The 26869-nt window shown below is 41.6% G+C and overlaps 1 protein-coding gene across 4 annotated transcripts; it reads right to left on the bottom strand.

The window, feature by feature from the left end:
- Positions 1-2218: 2218 nt before the first annotated feature.
- Positions 2219-25427, bottom strand: ppp1r12b (protein phosphatase 1, regulatory subunit 12B). Of its 4 annotated transcripts, none has more exons than XM_079524230.1 (8): positions 24468-25427; positions 18804-18820; positions 13223-13352; positions 12628-12732; positions 11859-11909; positions 11612-11662; positions 6726-6815; positions 3812-3919 (listed from the first exon to the last, which is right to left on the bottom strand). In XM_079524230.1, the coding sequence occupies exons 1-7, from the start codon at positions 24576-24578 to the stop codon at positions 6771-6773; spliced, it is 510 nt and encodes a 169-aa protein (XP_079380356.1). In that variant the 5' UTR covers positions 24579-25427; the 3' UTR covers positions 3812-3919; positions 6726-6770. The 4 variants fall into 4 exon arrangements, with proteins under 4 accessions (XP_079380354.1, XP_079380356.1, XP_079380353.1 ...); XM_079524229.1 differs by lacking the exon at positions 3812-3919 and adding an exon at positions 5681-5806; XM_079524228.1 differs by lacking the exon at positions 6726-6815 and having other exon boundaries at positions 2219-3919.
- Positions 25428-26869: the final 1442 nt, after the last annotated feature.

The raw sequence follows: 26869 nt of genomic DNA, 5'->3' as shown, positions 1-26869 counted from the left end.
ACTCGCTTCTGCTGATTATAGGAGAATAAGGAGAGATGAAGCAGCCAGCACTAGCGGACATCTCCATGCAGGCGAGCGGTGCCCCGTGCGCGCCGCTCTTTACCAAACTAATTTGGCATTACGGGTGCTTTGAAACGCCACTATCGCTTTCCCAAATGTGTGTGACCAAAATAGCAATTTAGGGGAACGCCCATGACCACACCTCTGGGCGCATATACCAGTGTCTGCAAAAGGGATAGCGTGTGACACTGGACCAAAATACCGTTAAGGGACTGAGGAAGCTCCTACTGTATATTCGTAATTTTCAGGCAGCGGCTGAATTGCGGGTAAAGGCGGCGAAGATTTTGGAGCCTTAAGTGTGTGTGCGGCGCGTGTGTGACATGTGTCTGTCAGCAGCAGTTTGAGTGATTGGTCCTCAAAAGTCATTCATGTCTAAAAAATCACACCCGTGTGAAGTGATGGGCGCTAATATATTAAAGTCTAACTCATGTTGATTAGGTGATGTAATGGTGATATAAAACTAATGGTGCCAACACAAACATTAAACACCATTAACAATTGATGTATATGGGAAACCACAATTCACATTAATATAGCTTAAACAACTGTTTGGTATAGTGCAAACATGTCAGGACACAGAGGCTAGGAATTTCAGAATAGGGCTTGACCAAAACAAATGGTCGGGGGTTTGCTGATAGCAGGCCAGAACACCTATTGTGCCTCCTAGCTCTGTCCTTCCTGGTGACCATCACCTTATTTAGGCATGTTTGACCATTTGGTACAGGGGGGTGGGGTAACCTGAGACCACCTTTGCATTTCCCTTTGTAGGGAGAGAAGTTGGAAGAAGTTCCCACGTTGCTTTTTTACTTTATTAAATAACATGTGTGACAATGTTATTGATTTAGACTCCACTTAGAAATGTTGAAGCAATCTGGTTCCTATACTAGTTTGATTTGTATATACCCACTGAGCATTTTTTAGTCTAATAGATGTCTAATATACATCTAAATGGCACTCTAAAATGGGCTAAGTTATTTAGCGGTCTATGGCTCAGATATATAGACGTTTAAAAAAAATCATTTTGAGACGTCTAATAGACGACTATTGCCCAGTGGGTATTGTTTTACAATGTTTCCATACATCCATGGCTACACACTCAGAAGACATGTGGAATATTTTACACCACAAACAATTTATTTAGGTGAATAAAACCACTGTGTGTTAATCAATACATATTTCATATACAGTATAATCAGGGGTTATCAATATGTCTGTCCACGGACAAATTAATGTGTCTGTGGCAAAGGCTTGGTTTTGACTGTTGCAATTGTTAGATTTGTTTTTACACACCATTATAATGTTATTTGTTTGATCATAATGCCCAATTACTGAATACCAAGTCTTCAGAATACAATATACATAGGACTAATATTGACTATGACACTATGGCATAATAGGAGTCCAACTAGTAGGTTGTTCTCAAATGTTTTATTTGCAACGACCCCCTTAACTCTGAGTGTACCAAATGTGGTGGGTCCATTTGTTTCCATTTGTACACTCGCAGAGTTACAGACCTGTTATGGTCATTCAGGGCTAACTCTGTATGTGTTTCTGGTCATATATTGTCGACTCATTTTGTATGTCTGTGTCAAAAATATATATATTTTGCCAAAAATGTCCACCACAAGCCAGCATATGGCGATGGACCCGGAGTGTAATATTCACTCTACCACTCACGCACGCATGCACGCACGCACGCACACGCTTAGCTGTGCTAATACTTGGAAGTTGAAAGGCTAGTGGGCAGAATATTATTTGCGTTGTTATGAAAAATAATCAAACAATGTCCATCTCATAATGAACATAGATACAGAGTTAAACATGAAACAATAATGTCAATATGAAACAATGTTTTCTTTTGATATTCCACTACTATTCCAAACCTTTTTATGACTCTCAAAATTACAGACCTGTAAGAGTCCACTATGTTCCATTTGAGAGTGTACACATGGAACCAAATGGATCAGGTCTGTAACTCTGAGTGAAACAAATGGAACCAAATGGACCCTTACAGGTCTAACTCTGAGAGTGTAACAAATGGAACCAAATGGACCCTTGCAGGTCTGTAACTCTGAGTGTGTAACAAATGGAACCAAATGGACCCTTACAGGTCCATTTGGTTCCATTTGTACACTCTGAGTTATGGGGGTCGGATCCTTGAAATTGAAAGGTATGAGAAGCCCTCAGTTTGGTTGGCTGTGTGACTGTTAGAGCTCTTTGCAAGTCTAAAAAACCCCCAAAATGGATCTGTGAATTCTATCTGATTCCAAACCGTTCTGAAAAGATTTTCAAATCAGAAAACCAAACCCGGATGACAATTTGGTCTAAGATCCAATGAGTTTAGAGATTTTAATGACACGCCGGGTGTTCAGAAATCAGCCTGGCAGGCTGCATGGCTCACATTGCTGTATGGTAGCCTGATACGCTATACGTGCATTGCGTAGCTCAACATTTTTTTTGTTGCGCTGCTGTAATCCGGATATACGACCTGATCACCTAGAGTGATTATGATTTATGATAAAACTAGAGATGCTCCGATAATCGGCCACCGATCAGTGATCGGCCGATGCCCGATATCCACTCCAAATGACTCCATTGGTGATCGACAATTTACGTGTGATTGGCAATTTACCATATCTGGATAAATCGTCTTATACCATTTAAGTGGTATAAAAGTCAGTCAGATATATAGTATAATATCATTTTGCATCTTTGTGACAGGCCTAAACATTCTGCCCTTCCTCCCCCACACACATTTTTGGTGTGGGTTTTTACATAATAGTTTTGGAAAAAATGTTCCCCTTGCGCACAAGATCGGTATCGGCCGATCAGGAGAAAAACAATCGGTGATCGGGATCAGTCCCAAAAAACCTGATCGCAGCATCACCCAATCAATCAAACAAACAAATATGTGTGATGTGTGTTTATAATACTAAATAATAATTATATTACTATACTATAATACTACATTTCATACAAATGGAATTGAATTGAATGGAGTGGAAATGGAAGTCACTCAAGTCGTCCATGTCGTCCACGTGAAGTTTACACTTCTGAGACCTATAGAAGCCCTATAATAATATTATACTTTATCAAATACAAATAGTGGAAACAGTTGATCTACAAGCTCACAACACATTTTGATGCAATGCATATTGGTAGTTTTCACTATTTTGGAATATAAAGTAATCACACCCAGTAAGCCTTTGGATTACTGAAATAGACTGATAGACACAGTAACCACTATTAGTTTTAGCATGGTTACTGTGGTTAAACCACAGTAACCATGCTAAAATGGACACCCAAACACACATTGAAATAGACACCCAGACACACACGGTCAAAATTGGCGCGGCTAGCACCGCTCAAAAATACATTTGAAAGGAGATAAATGTTTCAGTCTTATTTTGACCCATTTTTTATCCTTTGTTCAAAATAAGGACACCACGTGTGGTTCAGAATTCAGTTGAATTGTGATTTATCAAACATATCAGCCTACATTTTCCATAGACTTGGCCGCCATATGATGTAATTACAAAAGCCAGACATTGGAGGGACTAGCGCCCCTCAAAAATGTGGCCGAGTGGGAGTAAACCTTGTATTTTCTTCACCAATCAGAGTGCAAAGGGCCGTCGCAAGTCTTTTTCGCCAGTTTTCGTCGTCTGTCACTTAATTGGACAGTTTACTGATGACTCTGATTGGACCGTCCAGCGAGGGCTTTGATTGGTCAGTTTATCGAGGGCTTTGATTGGACCGTCGTTCACTGAGGCGTCTGATTGGACAGTTTACTGATGACTCTGATCAAAGCTCCGTTCTCATCCTTCAGTCTCTGGTTCTCTGATCTGAGGTCAGTTAATACCTGAGAACACACAGAGATGATGCACTTTATTTGTATAGCACCTTTCATGGCAATACAGAAAAATCACACTCTTATCATCATGCATCACATTCCGTGCTCAGCCAATCAAAACATTTCTGTGGTACACACTCAGGGTGTAAGCACACTTAAGCATCAAGAAACGCCTATAGCCCATGCAGGCATCTCTTCCGGGTTTTTAAACAGCTGGTGGATGGAAATGACGCTAGTGCACGGCATCAACTTGTAGCGTCGGCAAACACAACTGGAAACGCTTTGCCCACGCTGCCACGCGTGGGCGTCATTTCCATTACCAGCTGTTTAAAAACCAGGAAGAGACGTCTGGACTAGGTGTTTTCTTGCCACCTCTTGATGATTATCTGATATCTTGATGACGTTGAAAGGCGCAAGGATACATGTAGCTACTCCAAATCAACTCACAACGCTGTGTCTTTGCATCGCTTCATCTGCCCATGTGAACGCACCATAACAATGATAGTTCAGTTCAAATCAGACCACTGTCACCTGATGAGGGCGCCAGAGCACCTCTCTACATGACATCTACTTCATGCTGAAAGGAGCTGGAAGTCATTCTGTATAATTATATATTTTTTACATTAAAATTATTATTATTTTTGTTTGTTAAAGAATTTAAGCTATGTGTGTGTCTCTCCTCACCATGTAAGAAGTGGTGTAAAGTACATTTACATTTATGATGAACATGATGAGGCTTTATATAAACCTTGGTCTCAATGCAAACAGTGGAACGGTAGCTTACTGTACTTCAGTCTATAGTCTGATTACATGTGTGCGCGCGCTGTTTATTTAACACCAATCGCGGCACAACTTTGCATTCCTGAGCTGCTTTTTAAAGACGTGGTGACGAGCCCTCCCGGTGAGGGCTCCTGACTAGGCATGAGCACCCTGGGCAAGACCTAAGCTAAAAAATTGTTTGGGCGGAAGTTGTGGGATTTTAGCGGAAGTATCGCCCAAGGAAATTACGTTGATGCTTTACAAATCAGTTTACATTCTCCGCGAATGAAACAAGTGTTGTGATTGGTCAGGAAAATATCGTATTCGGGGGAAATACATCTGACGGATGTTCCGGAGGATACATCCGCCGATAGCTTCTCTGCCTTACGTTGTGACCAGGCTTTTCTTTTTGCAGATAAGTAAGCCAGGGACCGAGGCTAGGGCGTGAGCCAGTAGGGAACAACAGTATGTCCTCCCGGTGGGGGCTCCTTACTGGCTGGTGAGCCAGTAGGGTACAACAGTATGTCCTCTCAGTGAGGGCTCCTCACTGGCTGGTGAGCCAGTAGGGTACAACAGTTGCCTATTTCCTCCCGGTAAGGGCTCCTCACTGGCTGGTGAACCAGTAGGGTATAACAGTATGTCCTCCCGGTGGGGCTCCCTTACATGCAGTGTAGGAAGAGAGAGAAAATAGATAATAGAGGGTATGCAGTGCACATGCAAGTGAGTGCATGGCACAGTGAGTGCAGGCAAACGTTATTTAACGCAATCAAATATGACTTTTCTGTTTGGATGTATGGACTTCGGTGGTGGTGGGGGGGGGGGGGGTGGACCTGCCTGAGCGGAACACAGCAGAAGAGGAAGAGGTGGAGGAGGAGGAGGAGGAAGCACCACGAGAAAGGTCAGAGGTCAAGGCAGGGCAAGGGAGTGCAGAGGGCGGGGGCGGGGCGGGCGGCTTGCTGCGATGTCACAACGCAACAGGATGTGACATCACAGGTCCACTGTCTCTGGCACGGGCGCCATGTGTGCCAGCCTGGCGAGGACGCGCGTCATGGCCCGGTTCTCAGCCAATAGGCACGCGTTGCTCTCGGCCAATATGCCGCGACGACACGCCTGGAGGCGGGACAGAGCGGGACACGCCTACATGGGGAGAACAGACAGACAGACAGACAGACAGACAGACAGACAGACAGACAGACAGACAGACAGACAGACAGACAGACAGACAGACAGACAGAAAGCATGCGATGTTGGCAGGCTATACACAGTATATAATCCGATTATTTAATATAACACGAGAGTTATATTATTACAGAGGATTGATTGCACTGTGTGCCCAAAACAGGAATTAACTTTAAGCTGGAATTGTGAAGAATAACACATACATTATAGAAAGACAACCTGACGGGAATTAGCCAAAAGAAGAAGAAGATATACAACAACAGCCATTTAGGTGGAAAGCTTCAAGCAGAGTTGTGAGACAGCTGTCTGTCTGTCATATTTCATATTTCAATTTTATTCCACTTTTGTCTTTTTCCTCCTTTTTTGGGCGACTCCTCTGTGTACCACCAGAGGGGAGCTCAAGTACCACTAGTGGTACTGGTACCAGTGGTGGGGAACCTCTGCTGTACCTGACAGAATCGCTTAGGTGAGATTTTTAATTTTGGAACACATATTACATATTACAGTATGTATGATGCAATCTAAGATTTCTCTATGGGATTTTCTATATAGAAAAATACTTAGTTTGTGTGTGTGTGTGTGTGTGTGTGTGTGTGTGTGTGTGTGTGTGTGTGCGCTCGCGCATGCACGATTGTGTGTGTGTGTGTGTGTGTGTGAGCTCGCGCATGCACGATTGTGTGTGTGTGTGTGTATGACTGTGTGTGTATGTGACTGTGTGTGTGCGTGTGCGTGTGCGCGTGCGTGCGTGCGTGCGTGCGTGCGTGCGTGCGTGCGTGCGTGTGTGTTCACACGTGTTGTGTACAGCACACATGCTCATTGTGTTTTTTGACGTGAGGTGACAGGCAGGTGTCAATCACTCCTCTGTGTTGCCACTCACCGTCCGTCCCCCCTCCCCCTCCCACCCCTGAGGTGGGCGTGGCCTTCAGGGCTGGTAGCCACAGCGGAACCCCCGCTGGGGCGGAACCTCCTGATGATATGACCATATATGGAGTCAAATGTCATGTGATCTGTTTGTTGATCGATCTATCTAAAACTCCTCAAAAAACTGTTCGGAAACTTAAAGGGGAGTTTTGGACCAGCCGTTTTCCAATATGAATATGATGATGGTATATGCATTGATCATAGAGCACCGAAGTCTGACGTCACTTTCAGTAGAGGGCGCCTATACACAGGTTCATGTATTTTTTTATTTGCAGTGAAATCTCCATAGGGCGATTTTATATAAGAACTGTGTTTGAAAAATGAACCGACCACCCCGGCCTTTCTGTCAGGGGAGTGGCTGTGCGTCGTTAATGATGTCCATTCATATTTGATACAGCCAGTTTCTGGAGAAAATGGAATTAATGTGGCCACAAAAGCCTTGAAACTACATATGAAGGCAATGTCGCTGCTAATATACGTCATGCCCAGCTGTCAACACATTGTGTTCCTGAGATTCCTCGTTGACGTAAGCTCAACTGGTGGTGACTCGACTCGTACTAACCACTAAACATTAAATATCAATAAAATAAAAATAAAAATAAACGTAATTAACATTCGGTTTCTGTTGCGACGGGCAGATGCAGCCACCCTGCCTACCCGGAAATGTAGTCTCTGGGTTGTTTGAATCGTTTCTAACGCTTATTTTGTTACTCTTTGGGTATATTTGTACAGTTCCACCTTCAGTCGATGCTTCATATCCATATGAGTGAAAAGGCCGGAGAGATCGGTTTATTTAACACAGTTCTTATATGAGGCGATCTAAAATCCCCCTATGGAAATTACAATGCAAATAAAAAGTACACAAACCTGGGGACTGACGCCCTCTACTGACAGTGACGTCAGGACTTCGGTGCTCTATTGGAAGTAGCCGAGTGCTCCTCAGCGTTTTACCCGCACACCCAGTGAAACGCTAAATCTCTTTTTAAATCGCACAAAAATATGGTCATCGCGCCTGTCACAGACATGCGCAGAGCAAGTTCAGTCAGGAAACCTCAGTGCAGTTGCTGCCGGCCGTTAAATAACTCCACAGATTGTTGTCACTCTGTCGCTTCCTGCTTACGCAGCACGCCGTTTCACCGGTTTGACCCCGCCTACCATCTTAAAGCCATAGCGCCCTATATATAATGTTTTCACCACTAACAGTGGTTCATGCATACATCATCATCAGAATTCAGTAAAAAATGGCTATTGCGGAACTCCCCTTTAATTTTGGTCGATTTATTTCTACCCTTCAATAATACTAATAATTGATATTGTATTTTATATCCTTATCGTTGACCTTAACAATTGGTATAACTCGGCTCGTGCACTCGTGGAATGAGCAACGCAACTAAACGTGGTTGGCCAAAATCCCCTGCAGTATTGTGTTGGTATTTGTATTTGCACTGTCCTTATATGGAAACTACTACTAATACTAATACTGTCCTTATGGAAACTACTACTAATACTAATACTGTCCTTATGGAAACTACTACTAATACTAATACTGTCCTTATGGAAACTACTACTAATACTGTCCTTATGGAAACTACTACTAATACTAATACTGTCCTTATGGAAACTACTACTAATACTAATACTGTCCTTATGGAAACTACTACTAATACTGTCCTTATGGAAACTACTACTAATACTGTCCTTATGGAAACTACTACTAATACTAATACTGTCCTTATGGAAACTACTACTAATACTAATACTGTCCTTATGGAAACTACTACTAATATTAATACTGTCCTTATGGAAACTACTACTAATACTGTCCTTATGGAAACTACTACTAATACTAATACTGTCCTTATGGAAACTACTACTAAAACTGTCCTTATGGAAACTACTACTAATACTAATACTGTCCTTATGGAAACTACTACTAAAACTGTCCTTATGGAAACTACTACTAATACTAATACTGTCCTTATGGAAACTACTACTAATACTGTCCTTATGGAAACTACTACTAATACTAATACTGTCCTTATGGAAACTACTACTAATACTAATACTGTCCTTATGGAAACTACTACTAATACTGTCCTTATGGAAACTACTACTAATACTAATACTGTCCTTATGGAAACTACTACTAATACTAATACTGTCCTTATGGAAACTACTACTAATACTGTCCTTATGGAAACTACTACTAATACTGTCCTTATGGAAACTACTACTAATACTAATACTGTCCTTATGGAAACTACTACTAATACTAATACTGTCCTTATGGAAACTACTACTAATATTAATACTGTCCTTATGGAAACTACTACTAATACTGTCCTTATGGAAACTACTACTAATACTAATACTGTCCTTATGGAAACTACTACTAAAACTGTCCTTATGGAAACTACTACTAATACTAATACTGTCCTTATGGAAACTACTACTAAAACTGTCCTTATGGAAACTACTACTAATACTAATACTGTCCTTATGGAAACTACTACTAATACTGTCCTTATGGAAACTACTACTAATACTAATACTGTCCTTATGGAAACTACTACTAATACTAATACTGTCCTTATGGAAACTACTACTAATACTAATACTGTCCTTATGGAAACTACTACTAATACTAATACTGTCCTTATGTAAACTACTACTAATACTAATACTGTCCTTATGGAAACTACTACTAATACTAATACTGTCCTTATGGAAACTACTACTAATACTAATACTGTCCTTATGGAAACTACTACTAATACTGTCCTTATGGAAACTACTACTAATACTAATACTGTCCTTATGGAAACTACTACTAATACTAATACTGTCCTTATGGAAACTACTACTAATACTGTCCTTATGGAAACTACTACTAATACTAATACTGTCCTTATGGAAACTACTACTAATACTAATACTGTCCTTATGGAAACTACTACTAATACTAATACTTTCCTTATGGAAACTACTACTAATACTAATACTGTCCTTATGGAAACTACTACTAATACTAATACTGTCCTTGTGGAAACTACTACTAATACTAATACTGTCCTTATGGAAACTACTACTAATACTAATACTGTCCTTATGGAAACTACTACTAATACTGTCCTTATGGAAACTACTACTAATACTAATACTGTCCTTATGGAAACTACTACTACTACTAATACTGTCCTTATGGAAACTAGCCTACTACTAATACTAATACTGTCCTTATGGAAACTACTACTAATACTAATACTGTCCTTATGGAAACTACTACTAATACTGTCCTTATGGAAACTACTACTAATACTAATACTGTCCTTATGGAAACTACTACTAATACTAATACTGTCCTTATGGAAACTACTACATGGAAACTACTACTAATACTAATACTGTCCTTATGGAAACTACTACTAATACTAATACTGTCCTTATGGAAACTACTACTAATACTGTCCTTATGGAAACTACTACTAATACTAATACTGTCCTTATGGAAACTACTACTAATACTAATACTGTCCTTATGGAAACTACTACTAATACTGTCCTTATGGAAACTACTACTAATACTAATACTGTCCTTATGGAAACTACTACTAATACTAATACTGTCCTTATGAAAACTACTACTAATACTAATACTGTCCTTTTGGAAACTACTACATGGAAACTACTACTAATACTAATACTGTCCTTATGGAAACTACTACTAATACTAATACTGTCCTTATGGAAACTACTACATGGAAACTACTACTAATACTAATACTGTCCTTATGGAAACTACTACTAATACTAATACTGTCCTTATGGAAACTACTACTAATACTGTCCTTATGGAAACTACTACTAATACTAATACTGTCCTTATGAAAACTACTACTAATACTAATACTGTCCTTTTGGAAACTACTACATGGAAACTACTACTAATACTAATACTGTCCTTATGGAAACTACTACTACTACTAATACTGTCCTTATGGAAACTACTACTAATACTGTCCTTATGGAAACTACTACTAATACTAATACTGTCCTTATGGAAACTACTACTACTACTAATACTGTCCTTATGGAAACTACTACTAATACTGTCCTTATGGAAACTACTACTAATACTAATACTGTCCTTATGGAAACTACTACTACTACTAATACTGTCCTTATGGAAACTACTACATGGAAACTACTACTAATACTAATACTGTCCTTATGGAAACTACTACATGGAAACTACTACTAATACTAATACTGTCCTTATGAAAACTACTACTAATACTAATACTGTCCTTTTGGAAACTACTACATGGAAACTACTACTAATACTAATACTGTCCTTATGGAAACTACTACTACTACTAATACTGTCCTTATGGAAACTACTACTAATACTGTCCTTATGGAAACTACTACTAATACTAATACTGTCCTTATGGAAACTACTACTACTACTAATACTGTCCTTATGGAAACTACTACTAATACTGTCCTTATGGAAACTACTACTAATACTAATACTGTCCTTATGGAAACTACTACTACTACTAATACTGTCCTTATGGAAACTACTACATGGAAACTACTACTAATACTAATACTGTCCTTATGGAAACTACTACTAATACTAATACTGTCCTTATGGAAACTACTACTAATACAATAGTATAGTATAGTAGTATAATACTAATAGTATAGTATAGTATAATAGTAGTATAATAGTATAATATTAATAATGTCACTGCTGCCACTATTGTGTCATTACTGTCACGCCTGTCACTATAGTGTCATTACTGTCACTACATCCACCGTGTGACATTCACTGACCTTCAGATCCTCTTCCATGTCCGACACTTTCTTTTCAAGAGACAGTTTTTCCTAAGAAGAAAAAAAAGAAAGAAAAAAAACGCTAAAGCAATTAAAATGTCCAATTCTGCATTTGTCATATTCATTTTCCATATTTCATATTTCATATTCATGCAATTGTTCTCCTCTGCGTCACTCGGCTGCTGGAGCATGAAGAGAAGATTAAGTGAAATATGAATTATTTCCGTGACATAAAAAAAAAACTTACCCTCTTCTCTGCCTCGTGGCTGCTGGATCTCTCTGACATCCTGTCTTGTCTCTGCAAGTTAAAAATGGTGCCGTTACTAAATTACTACAAAAGAATACGTGAAGCAATAATTAGTTTTAGGCTATTTTTTTTATCATTGTTCTTTTCATCCATTAATTCGCCCCAGTTCATTCATTTGAGCACAGGTCTCCACCAGGCCGGGTTGCCTACACAGGGCCCGCAAAGGCAGTAGTAGTGATTGGGCCATGCAGCAATGTGACATAATCAATAATCGATAATCGAAGCCTGTTCAGTTCATGTCTGACTACTTGTATAGACTGATACAAAAATTGCCAAGTTGTGCAGTAATATAGAAAAGTGTGATGCATGTCAATGCATCGTAGAATTGAATCGTTACCTGGTGAATTGTAATGGAATTGAATTGAGGGCAGTGCCAATGCACACCTCTAGCAGTCATGCAATTAAATCTGGATCTGAAGAATCTGACTTGTACATCCTGATCACATGATCCAGAGATAATGTGTACCGATGTGTGAATATGTTTTGGACACAGGAGTAATAGCAAGAAGGTGGCAAGAAGACTTTAGGTCCTGTTGTAAAAAGGTGCTCTTTCATCATGAGGTAGTCAGACATGCAGATTCATGGACCCTGGTCCCTTGAGTATCTTTAAGACTATAGGCATGTTGCAAGTTGCTGTACTTTGTCCTCTAACCCTGAGCCTGATGATGCAATATGATGTGATGATGTCACAGTATGACCTCACACTGACCTGTGTGACCTTGTCCAGCTGGCTGCGTATCTTCACCAGCTCATGTTTGCTGTCCTGAAGTCTGACCTTCAGCTGACCGTTCTCCTGGAGCGCCTCCTCATACATCTGTCAATCAGTCGATCAGTCTGTCAGTCAGTCAGTCAATCAATCAATCAATCAATCAATCAATCATCTGATAAACTATAGCGGGGCCCCTGGGTGCCACACCGGTCCCTTGTGTGGCTATTGACTTTATGCAGACTGTGGCCATCTTGAGATCAGAGTATGGAAGCGCTCGCTTTCAGCACAGCAACGTCCTGCTGCCACCTGGCTGCATTATGTGCAAATTCAAAACAGGGCTGTTGAGTGATATCCAACAAGCACTTCCACACTCCAACACAAACTCCAAACTCGAATCACCTGCATGGAAAGTATAGCTCATAACATGTCTACAGTGGATTTTTATGAAAAATTATATATGTCATATACCGGTACCTTCCTGTAGTCCTTGGCTCCCTGGTCTTGGTTCTCCTGTCTATTCCTACTAGCAGTCGTTCTGGTTAGATATAGATATATACATAGATATATATAGATAGCCTATATATCATATTCATACCTTCCTGTAGTCCTTGCCTCCAAGGTCGTGGTCTTCATTCTCCTGCCTGTTCCTAGCAGTCAGTCTGGTTTCTCTACGAGTGTAAGAGCTGCTCCTTCCCAACACTTTATCTGAGCTGCTGTCCAAGGTGCTATAGAGAGAGAGAGAGAGAGAGAGAGAGAGAGAGAGAGAGAGAGAGAGAGAGAGAGAGAGAGAGAGAGAGAGAGAGAGAGAGAGAGAGAGAGAGAGAGAGATCTCCATCCATAATGTCCAAGATATAGTGGGCAGTCTAAATGCTTTTTTATAGTAAAATACTTCCAAGCGGAAACAAACATAGAAAGTATACTCCTTAGGGGTTGTTCTTGAGATAAAACACAATAGCCACTGAAAAATCAAGATGGCTGCCTCGTTTACAAGACGAATAATAATAATAATAATAATAATAATAAGGTCTCCACCAGGGCAGGTCAGGTTGTGGCCTCCTGGTGGTGCTATAATAGGCCAATGTGAAAAGGGTGCCATTTCTTCATATGCCTTTGATGGCAATTGGATGATTTGAGGCATTTTGTTCCAAAAAATGTGTTTTGCAAAAAACAACCTGTTGGTGGCGCACAGGCCAATGTGAAAAGGGTGGGATATATTCCTCAGCCTAGTAAGAAAATGTGTGAAAGATTTCACGTAAATTGCATGCTGCGTTCATGATTTGAGGCTTTTGTTGAAAACGGGGCAATCTTGCAAACTGTGAAAGCCAATTATAGCCAATTAGGATGGAATATGAAATATCGGACAGATCCGACTCGAGCACATGGCCATAGAGATACTGTGTAACGATTTGTGAGATTTTTGGACAGAATCTGGAGGAGTAATATCAAAAAATGTGTTTTACAAAAGTCGGCCTCCTGGTGGCGCTATAAAAGGCAGATGCGGAAAATGCAGGTCAAAGGTTTGTCCTTGGCCTCTAGGGAGTGTGCATGCAACGTTTCACGCAGATCGGTGCAGTTTTAGGTAAAGAAATGTGAAAAGCTGCCTCATGGTGGCGCTATAACAGGCCGTTCTGGAAAATGTGGGGCAGAGGTTCATCGTTGGCATCCAGGGAGTGTGTGTGCAAAGTTTGGCATCGACCGGGTTATCGGTGCCGGAGATTAGCTGGTAACGGACGGACGGAAGGACGGACACACACACACACACACACGGACGGAGTGCAAAACATACTCTCTCCCCATGCCTTCGGCCTGGTGGAGACAATAATAATAATAACTAGAAAAAGTGCCCTTCTGGGCACAGGTCTCCACCAGGAGGATAGGACTGTGTGAGATGTTTGGCAAAATGTTTAGGAGTAATATAAATAAGTAATATGTTTGCCTTTGATGGCAATTGGATGATTTGAGGCATTTTGTTCCAAAAATGTGTTTTGCAAAAATCAACCTGTTGGTGGCGCTATAACAGGCCAATGTGAAAAGGGTGGGATATATTCCTCAGCCTAGTAAGAAAATGTGTGAAAAATTTCACGTAAATTGCATGCTGCGTTCATGATTTGTTCAAAAGGGGGCAATGTTGCAAACTGTGAAAGCCAATTATAGCCAATTAGGATGGAATATGAAATATCGGACAGATCCAAGTTGAGCACATGGCCATAGAGATACTGTGTAACGATTTGTGAGATTTTTGGACAGAATCTGGAGGAGTAATATCAAAAAATGTGTTTTACAAAAGTCGGCCTCCTGGTGGCGCTATAAAAGGCAGATGCGGAAAATGCAGGTCAAAGGTTTGTCCTTGGCCTCTAGGGAGTGTGCATGCAACGTTTCACGCAGATCGGTGCAGTTTTAGGTAAAGAAATGTGAAAAGCTGCCTCATGGTGGCGCTATAACAGGCCGTTCTGGAAAATGTGGGGCAGAGGTTCATCGTTGGCATCCAGGGAGTGTGTGTGCAAAGTTTGGCATCGACCGGGTTATCGGTGCCGGAGATTAGCTGGTAACGGACGGACGGAAGGACGGACACACACACACACACACGGACGGAGTGCAAAACATACTCTCTCCCCATGCCTTCGGCCTGGTGGAGACAATAATAATAATAACTAGAAAAAGTGCCCTTCTGGGCACAGGTCTCCACCAGGAGGATAGGACTGTGTGAGATGTTTGGCAAAATGTTTAGGAGTAATATAAATAAGTAATATGTTTGCCTTTGATGGCAATTGGATGATTTGAGGCATTTTGTTCCAAAAATGTGTTTTGCAAAAATCAACCTGTTGGTGGCGCTATAACAGGCCAATGTGAAAAGGGTGGGATATATTCCTCAGCCTAGTAAGAAAATGTGTGAAAAATTTCACGTAAATTGCATGCTGCGTTCATGATTTGTTCAAAAGGGGGCAATGTTGCAAACTGTGAAAGCCAATTATAGCCAATTAGGATGGAATATGAAATATCGGACAGATCCAAGTTGAGCACATGACCATAGAGATACTGTGTAACGACTTTTGAGATTTTTGGACAGAATCTGGAGGAGTAATATCAAAAAATGTGTTTTACAAAAGTCGGCCTCCTGGTGGCGCTATAAAAGGCAGATGCGGAAAATGCAGGTCAAAGGTTTGTCCTTGGCCTCTAGAGAGTGTGCATGCAACGTTTCACGCAGATCGGTGCAGTTTTAGGTAAACAATGTAAAAAGCTGCCTCATGGTGGCGCTATAACAGGCCGTTTTGGAAAATGCGGGGCAGAGGTTCATCGTTGGCATCCAGGGAGTGTGTGTGCAAAGTTTGGCATCGACCGGGTTAACGGTGCCGGAGATTAGCTGGTAACGGACGGACGGAAGGAAGGACGGCCGGACGGACGGACGGACACACAAACACACACACACACGGACGGAGTGCAAAACATACTCTCTCCCCATGCCTTCGGCCTGGTGGAGACAATAATAAACTAAAAGTAGAAACCTGGGGCCTGTTCCACGAAACTTGGATTAACTAATCCAGGATTTAGGCCAAAACCAGGCTTTTTAAATCCTGGTCTTTACAGCCTGGTTGTCTCCACCAGGCCGAAGGCATGGGAGAGAGTATGTTTTGCACTCCGTCCGTCCGTCCGTGTGTCCGTCCGTCCGTGTGTCCGTCCGTGTGTCCGTCCGTCCGTCCGTCTGTGAACAGCTAATCTCTGGCACCGTTGGCTTGATCGCAGCCATACTCTGCACTGCACACACACTCCCTGAATGCCAGAGCTGAACCTCTGCCCCAAAGTTTTCACATTGGCCTGTTATAGCGCCACCAGGAGGCCGCTTTGTGCAAAACAAATGTTTTGACAGTACACCTACAGATTTTGTCCAAACATTACGCAAATTGGTACACAGTCTCTCTAGAGCCATTCAACAAAATGGGTCTTTCAGGTCAATCAGACTCCATCCTGATTGGCTAAGATTGGCTTCCAAAGTTCGCAGGAGTGCTCCGTTTCAAACAAAATGCTGCAAATCATGAACACATGGTGTGATTTCCGTGAAATTTTGCACGCACATTCCCATTAGGTTGAGGAAGAAATGCCACTTGAATATTTTCAACTCAGCCTCATGGTGGCGCTATAACTGGCTGATTTGTGTTTTTACCTATAACTGCACCGATCTGTGTAAAACCATGTATGCACACTCCCTAGAGGCCAAGGAAAAACCTTTGCCTGGAATTTTTCACTGCTCTTTATAGCGCCACCAGGAGGCCGACATATGTAAAACACATTTTCTAATATTACTCCTTCAGATTTTATCCAAATTACACGCAAATCGGTACACATGCTCTCCATAGTCATGTGATCATGTGATTTGTTTGATTTCTCATAATTATCCATCCTGATTGGCTACGATTGGCTTCTAAAGTTTTCAGGAGTAGCCCGTTTTGTACCCGTTTTGTACAAATTGCCACAACTCCGCAACGCAGCGTCCGATTGCGGTGAAACTGTGCATGCCTATTCCCACTACTAGGCTGAGGAAGAAATGCCACTTGACAGTTTTCAAATCAGCCTCATGGTGGCGCTACAACAGGCCAAGTCGCGTCACACACACACACACACACACACACACACACACACACACACACACACACACACACACACACACACACACACACACACACACACACACACACACACACACACACACACACACACACACACACACAAACAAATAAACATGTTTATATTACTCCTAAACATTTTGCCAAACATCACACACAATCCTATCCTCCTGGTGGAGACCTGTGCCCAGAAGGGCACTTTTTCTAGTTTATTCTGTTCCACTAAAGCCAAGCGAGGCTTAGAATGGGCGGATTTATCGAGCCAGGATCATAAAGCCTGGCTGAATGCAGAGCCTGGCTTTTTGTTTCTAGACCCATTCGGTGGAACACAGATTTACTGATCCTTCTTCTTCATGGGGTATTATGGCAGTTTGCATCATTAATAGTTGCATTACTGCCCCCTTCTGTATATCTCAGTATCATTACTAATCTATTCAAGACTGATACAAGGACTTAAGCTTCTAAAATAAATACTGCTGCTGTAATTAAGAGAACATACTCTCAACAGTGGATAGACTGAATGATTAACTACCCCAAAAATATAGTTTACATTTTACCACTACTATTAACTTAAAACAGAATTCTTAATATTGTAAGCATAATGATATTGTCGCATTGTGATATTTGGCCATAACTCCCTCCTCTGAGGGAGCTATACCTTTGGGGAAGGGGGTTGTTGTCCAGACAGGGGCCAGACTGGTGAACTGTGGGTCATGGGTTCAATAGTGGGTGAAACGTTACAATGGTAATATGTTGTAAAACAATGAGTAATGGTAATATTTAGTGGTTTTCACTTTTACAAAAAAAAAGATATATAATATAATATAATATAATATAATATAATATAATATAATATAATATAATATAATATAATATAATATAATATAATATAATATAATATAATATAATATAATATAATATAATATAATATAATAATATAATATAATATAATATAATAATTCTTCTTAACCGTGCACTTGCACGACAGCAAACCTATTCTGGGGAACATTCACCAAAAGCAGCTGATCTACAAGCTCACAAGCTGTCATGATGTTGTGCAGCCTATATATTTTGTTTTTTTGATTTTATATAGTGCTTAAATTAGTCCTTTAATGCAGACCGATAAAAATAAGGCAACATAAACCTATAATAATTGAATAAGTGTGGTTTGTGATCAGTTTGACTGCTTAATGAACAGTAAAGACATCAGGATTAGGTTAAACCTGGCTGTTAGCCTGGTCCGGAGCAGGCTAAATCCAAAGCATTAGTTTCCATGGTAACTAATGTAGCATCACTTTCATGAAACCGAATCAAGCCTCAACATATCCAGGTTAACTGGTTAAATTAATCTGGCAAGATTAACCAGTTTTCATGAAACCGGTTAATCGCTGATCCAGGATATATTAAGCCAGGATATCTGTTAAATCCCGGTTTAATCTCTAATCCAAGTTTCGTGGAACGGGCCCCTGGAGATACAAGTTTGCTTCCCAACAGACAGACAGCAACATGCACAAACGTTCCATAGACATAAGGACATCATCAGGATACAGTACGTACCGTGTAACTCTGTCATGCTGAAACACAGAAATAAATCCAGTTAGCAAGAGACAACACACAAATCATAAACACATTGTTGTATGAAAGCATTCTGTTCTGCCAGACATTTTTAGTATTGTATTTTTACTGAGAGGATCAAAGGGTTTGAGGCTGAAATAGTTTCCATGAGGGAGACAACAAACACAACAAAACTAAATGTTTTCAGTGAGTTAATACATGATGTTCTGATGTCAAATGAGCCTGGGGGAGGGGAGGGGGGTTGCATATCTTTGGTCCGACGTAATAACACAGTCCTACACGCATTATCCCAAACCCTAACCTAACCTAATCCTATAACTGCACGCGGAGGCCACAGTGAGTCTTAACCGGCCACGCATGTGTCTTAACCAGCAGCGCATGTCAGAGCCACGTCTGTCTTAACCATGTCTTAACCATTGCAATAAAAAAAAAATACATACATACATACATACATACATACATACATACATACATACATACATACATACATACATACATACATACATACATACATACATACATTCATTTAATATTTATAATGTATTAACCACCGCTCAGTGGTTATTGTTTTTCACTCCCTCCAAAGTCACGAGGAACCATTCATCACCAGAGGCCCTTCGGTAATGTACGTAGGTTCCACACAGAGATTCCAGACTGATATCTACCCAGTGATATATTAGTGTACGAAATACCCAGGAATAAATGGTATTATTAATACAGTATCGTACTGTGTGTACGAGTGTGCTCTATAAATAAAGTGGATTTGATCTGACAGGATTAAACGCATTATGCTAAAAATGAGAGGAATCCACCATTAAGTCTACATTCATATTTGGTAAGGAGATATTATCTGCACCGCACGCACGCACGCACGCACGCACGCACGCACGCACGCACGCACGCACGCACGCACACAGAGTCATTCCTCAGTGAATGTTTATATAACTGAGACAGAGCTGTGTGTCCTTATGTGGGCAAGCATGTGCTTAAAAGACACACACACACACACACACACACACACACACACACACACACACACACACACACACACACACACACACACACACACACACACACACACACACACACACACACACACACACACACACACACACACACACACACACACAGTGTCTCTCAAACAGAAGACAGATGAGCTCACATAAACAACATTGCAGGAGGTTCCCAAACTGTCTGAATGCAACAACGCATCACTTAACCCATTAAGACCTGTATATGATATATGGCCGCTGGAACACAGATTATTGCTTATTTAGTTTCGATTTTCCACACATTGAAAATAATGTAATCCACAAAACTAGCATATTTTGTATTGTTGATTTATTTCTACCATATAGAGCAGCTTTCATTCAACTTTGACCCCTCTGTCACATGGAACTATGGTTTTGTGCTGCTGCTGGCGTATAGTGATACTGGACACAAAAAATAGTTCCATGTGAAAGAGGGGTCAAAGTTGAATGAATATGTAGAAATAAATCAACAATACAAAATATGCTAGTTTTGTGGATTACATTATTTTCAATGTGCCCCCCAGACCCCCATCAATGACCGGAACTACTTTCACCAAAACCAGAGCAGAACTCCCACCAAAGGTATTCATTCAATGAATGAATACCTTTGCAACCACTATATTAATGGCAAGTATTTCCTACATGCAACTTTAAGTCCAAAAAATCTGAACTAGGAGTTTTGTACTTTCAAGGTCGGTGTCTATCTGACATATGAACATATGGGCTCTGCTTGTGTTGTGTTGTTGATGTTCATTGTGGCTTTGTTGACGTGTTGCCGTGGAAACAACACAGGTGCTACATGGACCGGTCCAAATACTTGTACTATGAAGTCAACAGAACAGACGAGAACAGCAGTGCTGAAGAGCGAGGATGCACCACTGTGTTTGGATTTGGAACGATTAACAGAAAGCATCCAGGCAGTCTCTCTCTCTCTCTCTCTCTCTCTCTCTCTCAATTAAATTCAAAGGAGCTCTAGGCATGAGAAAACATACGTTTACATTGCCAAAGCTCGCTCTCTCTCTCTCTCTCTCTCTCTCTCTCTCTCTCTCTCTCTCTCTCTCTCTCTCTCTCTCTCTCTCTCTCTCTCTCTCTCTCTCTCTCTCTCTCGCCTAGCAGCGTGAGGTATTGTGAGCTTGTAGATCTGTTTTCGGATAATGTTCCGCTCAGAAAAGGAATGCTAGGTTAACAAAAAGTTACTCCATGTTTGATGGATTGTCTTATTCTGTCATTGAACACAAGTGCACAACTAAAATGTAATTATCTTGATGGCATCGATCCAATGTAGAAAGAGTGATAGAACTATCAATCTCTCTCTCTCTCTCTCTCTCTCTCTCTCTCTCTCTCTCTCTCCCTCTCTCTCTCTCCCCCTCTCTCTCTCTCTCATATGTCAGCCACCATATCTCAAGAGAGCAATCTGTTGTGATTTGTAAGAGCAAACATTAAACCCACTAGAATGATTCAAACTCTTCAGCATCTCGTTAACAAGGATAAATAAGTCCACATTATGTGTGGTTTAACGAGGATTAAACCACTTCATTGTAGGGATTAAAAGTGCGTGTGGTTATAGTCTCAATGTGTTAGCCTAGAGCTCTTCTACAGCTGTCGAACACCTTATGGTTATTTAAATAACTCTCAGGTTGTCATTCATCACAGAGAAGCTAATAATATCACACCAACAAACGCTTAACCTCTAAATCGCAACACTTTACTGATTCATGCTCTATCATTACAATAAAGCTGTGTCTCAACACTTACACTTGAGACTCGACTTGGACTTGAGTCACACATTTGGACTTCAACGCCAATGACTTGTGACTTGACTTGAGCCCCCTCTCTTGACTTGAGATTCAGAGCCCTAGACTATTAACTTTCTTAAATAGTTCAAAAAGCCGATCTGCAAGCTCACAACGTGTCGATTGGTTATTTAATTGGCTATTTGAAGTATCTTAAAATGTTTTTTTTTTCTTTCAAAATAGTAAAAAAAGGCAAAGAAGTTTTGGGATAAGAGGTAAGACACCGGCAAAAATAGGGCCCTAAGTCTATTTTAAGTCACGTGATACCTTCCAACAAGCCCAGGACTGGTTTGGGACAAACAAACAAACAAAAAAGTTTATGACTTGGACTTGGGAACTCTCCACTCGCAAGCAAAGACTTGAGACTAGTCTTACATATTGCTAAACAGTGACTTTCTCTCTCTTCCAAGCATATCTGCCAGGGAAGTGTTTCCAGCTTCTCTGACATCATGGAAAGTTACTGCCTGATTCTAGCAGAAATGTGTCGTCAGAAGGAAAATGACACTTAACCTCTTACTTGGTGTAGTGCAAACAACCCATCTACATGCTTTACAACCACCATGTTTTACCCTAGCAACCACCTATGTATGTTACCATGGAAACCTCCTGGTATACCCTATAGCAGTAGCAATAGTTTTTTCGCTGCTTTGCGGTTACAATATTAACGCTTCTGCAGTTTATCTTCAGAAAAAGTGAAAGTGCTTCAGAGTACAATCTCCCTGCATCCGCTGGCACTCAAACGTTTTTGGCCGTGCACCCCCTGTTACCTCCTGACCTAGCTGACGCACCCCCCAACACTCGTTGTATTTGGCCGAAAAACGGTAAAAATTGCATCTCTATGCATCTCCTTACAACAGTGTTTTACCAAATGTTGCCGTTTGTGTTTAACACCATAAAACCGCCATTACCCTTTTCATGTCACGCACCCCCTAGAGGGCATCCGCACCACAAGGGGTGCACGCACTATGGGAACCCCTGCCCTATAGCAACCACTTCACTCCAGGCGGGCCTGCTTGTAGGCTCGGTATAGCCATGGCAACCCTCCCATGCCCCGGACCGGTGCTCAACACATTGGATGCCTAAAACGTGTATAAAGCAAATTAAACCGCGGGGTGCCTAAGACTTGTATACACATTTTAAGACGTTCATATCAAAATAAAATGCCTTTTCCAGATGTCCGCGCGGTCCACTTCCTGTTTAAAAGCAATCTCTAAACCCTTTTTTCTCTGAATCTAGGCTGCATCCGGGGTGATTGAACAGAATGGGGACGTTCTGGGCTCATTTCAGTTTTTTCGCTGCATTGCGGTTACAATATTAACGCCTCTGAACTTAAGATAAATAAAGTATATTAGCGGGATTTAGAAATTGGAATTGTGCTTCCTGCTTTTTGGGAAACGGAAAAGTAAAAGTGCTTCGGAGTAAAAGCTCCCTGCATCCGCTGGCACTCAAGCGCCATAGCGCTGGAGGACTTTAGTGCTCATCGTGCTCTGCATCTGGCATCAGCAGCCGAGATGCCCGGACGGCTGGCATAGCCGTCCGGGCATCTCGGCTGCTGATGCCACCCGCCTGACAGCGTGTTGCGGGTTTGACTCCCGATCCCGACGACCTTTGCTGCGCGTCACTCCCCCATCTCTCACTCTCTCTCTCTCTCCCTATTTCCTGTCAGTCTACCGTACCTATCAATAAAAAGTACTTATCTTTAAAATATCTCTGCATTCCCATGCAGACTGTCCCAGGCTGTCCCCCTTCTTCCCGTCCTGCTTTTATTAAAAAAATCACACCTGTGTGAAGTGAGGGGCGCTCTTATCATCGTACATCATCATGCATCATATCATACTGGCCAATCAGAATGCCTGTTGCCTGTGATTGGTTGGCTGATTTGCTCGTCTACATATGACGTACATTTTTCCGGAATTTTACCTAATTTCTCATTGTCAATGGCAAATCTTGAGACGTGTGAGGAGAAAAGCTGTATATAGGAGGGGCAGGCGCCCCTCAAAAAATCACCACCGTGTGAAGTGAGGGGCGCTCTTGTCATGATGCATCATCAGACATCATCTCATGAACAACTGAATGTATGTGATTGGTTGGTTAAATTTACGTCATATTTGGTGGACATTTGACTTAATTTCTTTCTTTTCATTGTCAATGGCAAATATTGAGACAAACTTGTGTGAACTGAGCGGTGCTGTGCGTGCGTGCGTGCGTGCGTGCGTGCGTGCGTGTGTGCGTGTCCAATGCGACCCCAATTAGCTGACTGCTCAATGTGAATGGCCCCAATGATCTGCAGGGGTCAATAGGTGATACAAACCATTCCATGCTCAGACAAACCTACACACAAAGCCCTTTATTGTGAGCGCTTAGCACCGCTCAAACAATCTCCTGAACATACGACCAAGATGTGGCATCGTTTTACCTCAGCAACCACATACTACACCCAGGCCCTATAGCAACCACCTGTTAGACCCTAGCAACCACCCCAGCAACCACAGGTTAGGCCCTAGCAACCTAGACCTTAGCAACTGGCCTTATTGTGAAGTTCTTGGTTATACTATATGTACTTTATATACTCTTATTCTGAAGTTCTTGGTTATACTATGTACTTTATACTCTTATTCTGAAGTTCTTGTTTACAATATGGACTTTATATACTCTGAAGTTCTTGGCGGTAGGGCTAGGGTTATAATAGGGACTTTATAATACTCTTACTCTGAAGGTCTTGGCGGTAGGGCTAGGTTTATAATAGGGACTTTATAATACTCTTACTCTGAAGTTCTTGGCGGTATAGGGCTAGGGTTATAATATGGACTTTATACTCTTACTCTGAAGGTCTTGGCGGTAGGGGAGGGTGAAGACGGAGGCGACTCAGACAGAGTTTTCCTGCTGCTTCGAGGCTGCAGATCCTTGGAGCTCCGTCCGTAGTAGGTGGACATGACTCCGTCTGTCTGCCTATACAACAGCTCAGAGATCCTTATACCTCCAACCACTTGGTCAGCAGATCACCTGGGAATCCAACACTGCGTACGTACGCTGACAGATCCTCCACCACCAGAGTGGATCAGATTTGACAGCAGAAGAACGTTCCACTAGAACGTTCACAGAGGCTCATATACGTCCACCAGATCAGGTCCAGAATGCTGGGAGAGCAGAGGAATATGTGCTAGAAGGTTCAGAGCATCCGACAGGACCTTCAGAGAGTCTCATCAGAGCAGACCAGCTGAGGTGCAGAACATTCCTCAAGAGCCTCTTTTAGATGGTTCATCTCCAGCATACACCCGATAACAGATCAGAACAGGTCCATGCAGCGTCAGACAAGAGCCGCTGAGCTCCAGGGATCCACCAGAGTGAAGATCAGATGCGATCCAAAGCTCAAAGCCTCGTGGCTCTACATCAGATTGAATGCTTCATCATCTCAAGAAGGTCCTCCTGGGCTTTGCCTCCTCCACACCAGATCTATACACATATAGATCTAAAATTCCACCAGACGAGAAATTACGTAGATCAGACGGAGAGCATGCAGACGATGTTGGATCTCCTCACCAACAGCAGGTGTAAAGTCCAGAGGAAAAGGTGCAGAGGAGTTCCAGACTCTCCTCCTCTCCAGAATCGTACGGGAATGATGAGCGGGTCAAAACGAGAAGAACAGAGACTTAAAAAAGCTCTTTGGATATCAAGGTTTTATCCTTTCCACTTCCCAGCCTGTCGGTGCTGAGGTTTTTTAACATGACGTGAAAAGAGTTTGTAACTTTTTTTTCTCCAGAGAGCAACTGAGCTGCTTACAGTCCAGAGGGAGAGAAGTTTATGACGCTCTCCCAAACGAGAGTTCTGTTTTCACCCAGAGATACACGCGCTTTTTACATCTCCTCCCTCCTGCTCGCTCTCGCTCTCTCTCTCTTTCTCTCTCTCTTTCTCTCTCTCTCTCTCTCTGGCAGACAGACTCAACAGCACGGAGTTCTAAACTGGTCCGGTGATGATAAGAGAGAGGGTGGGCTCTGTGTGTGTGTGTGTGTGTGTGTGTGTGTGTGGGGGGGGGGGGGTTCCATCATCTGAACGAATGGAACTTAAAGTATGCACTAGAACCATGAAGTTTACAAACTAAATGACATGCATTCAGAGAGAGAGAGAGAGAGAGAGAGAGAGAGAGAGAGAGAGAGAGAAAGAGATAAAGAGAGAGAGAGAGAGAGAGGTTAAATTGCCGTTTTAGCCCGTTTTTCATGCAAAACAAATGCTTGCAATGGATGTAGAATCATGAAAAGCCCCTATAGTTTGACCTGACATTTAGTAAATCTTGCCTGCATATAGATTAATGGTACCCCAACTTTCAGCAGCTGTCACAGACTCCCCTATTAGGGAAACTGGATTTCAGTCTTTGTGAGATGACTGTGTTATTAGTGTCACAGCCCCTGTAGTCTGGCCTGTGGGTGTGTATGTATCCCCCTGTCTGTCTTTCCACAGTGCACGCACGCGCACACACACACGCAAACACGCAAACACGCGCACACACACGCGCAGGCCAACAGTTTAATCTCATACTTGAGCCAATGAGAACTGGAGCTTTTCTGGAGCTTATCTTCAATAATATGTCAGTGTGATTGATGGCGAGAAAATACTGTGAACTTTATGCTTTGATCCGTTTTGACTTTATATGGAAAACAATCAGTTCCAATCTTACAGTGGTGGGGAAAAGTATTCACTTTTTTATTTTACTCAAGTATAAAAGTATCAATCGTTAATTTAAAGTCTGTAATTACATTTTTACTTGAGTAAAAGTGCAAAAGTATTGGCATCAAAATGTACTTAAACTGCCAAAAGTAGAAAGTAGCCTACTCATTATTCAGAGGGTCCCATTTCACAAGTTTTCAAATGTATAAAATGTAGAGAAATCATCTGAAAATAGCAGATATACAAGCTCACAACGTGTTGCGTCGTGATGCATTGTGAGCTTGTAGATCTGCTATGTTCAAATATCTGAGCCATCCTAAACTAAACTAAACCCTGTCGTCTACTCTGAGCCATCCTAAACTAAACTAAACTAAACCCTGTCTTCTACCCTGAGCCATCCTAAACTAAACTAAACTAAACTAAACCCTGTCTTCTACCCTGAGCCATCCTAAACTAAACTAAACTAAACTAAACCCTGTCTTCTACCCTGAGCCATCCTAAACTAAACTAAACTAAACTAAACTAAACTCAACTAAACCCTGTCTTCTACCCTGAGCCATCC

Source organism: Electrona antarctica (genome assembly GCF_951216825.1).
Source record: "Electrona antarctica genome assembly, chromosome: 2".
Lineage (NCBI taxonomy): Eukaryota > Metazoa > Chordata > Actinopteri > Myctophiformes > Myctophidae > Electrona > Electrona antarctica.
The sequence above is the reverse complement of the archived record's forward strand: the minus strand, read 5'-3'. Positions and strand labels throughout refer to the sequence as shown.

Bases quoted from the DNA above. Each gene is read 5' to 3' on its own strand.
- ppp1r12b (XM_079524227.1), bottom strand. From the start codon at position 24,578: ATGTCCACCTACTACGGACGGAGCTCCAAGGATCTGCAGCCTCGAAGC. The intron at 12,733-13,222 runs GTATGAATATGA...ACTGATTGACAG, and splicing joins GAGGCAAGGACTACAGGAAG to ATGTATGAGGAGGCGCTCCA. The intron at 5,807-11,611 runs GTCAGTGAATGT...CTCCCCATGTAG, and splicing joins ACATGGAAGAGGATCTGAAG to GCGTGTCCCGCTCTGTCCCG.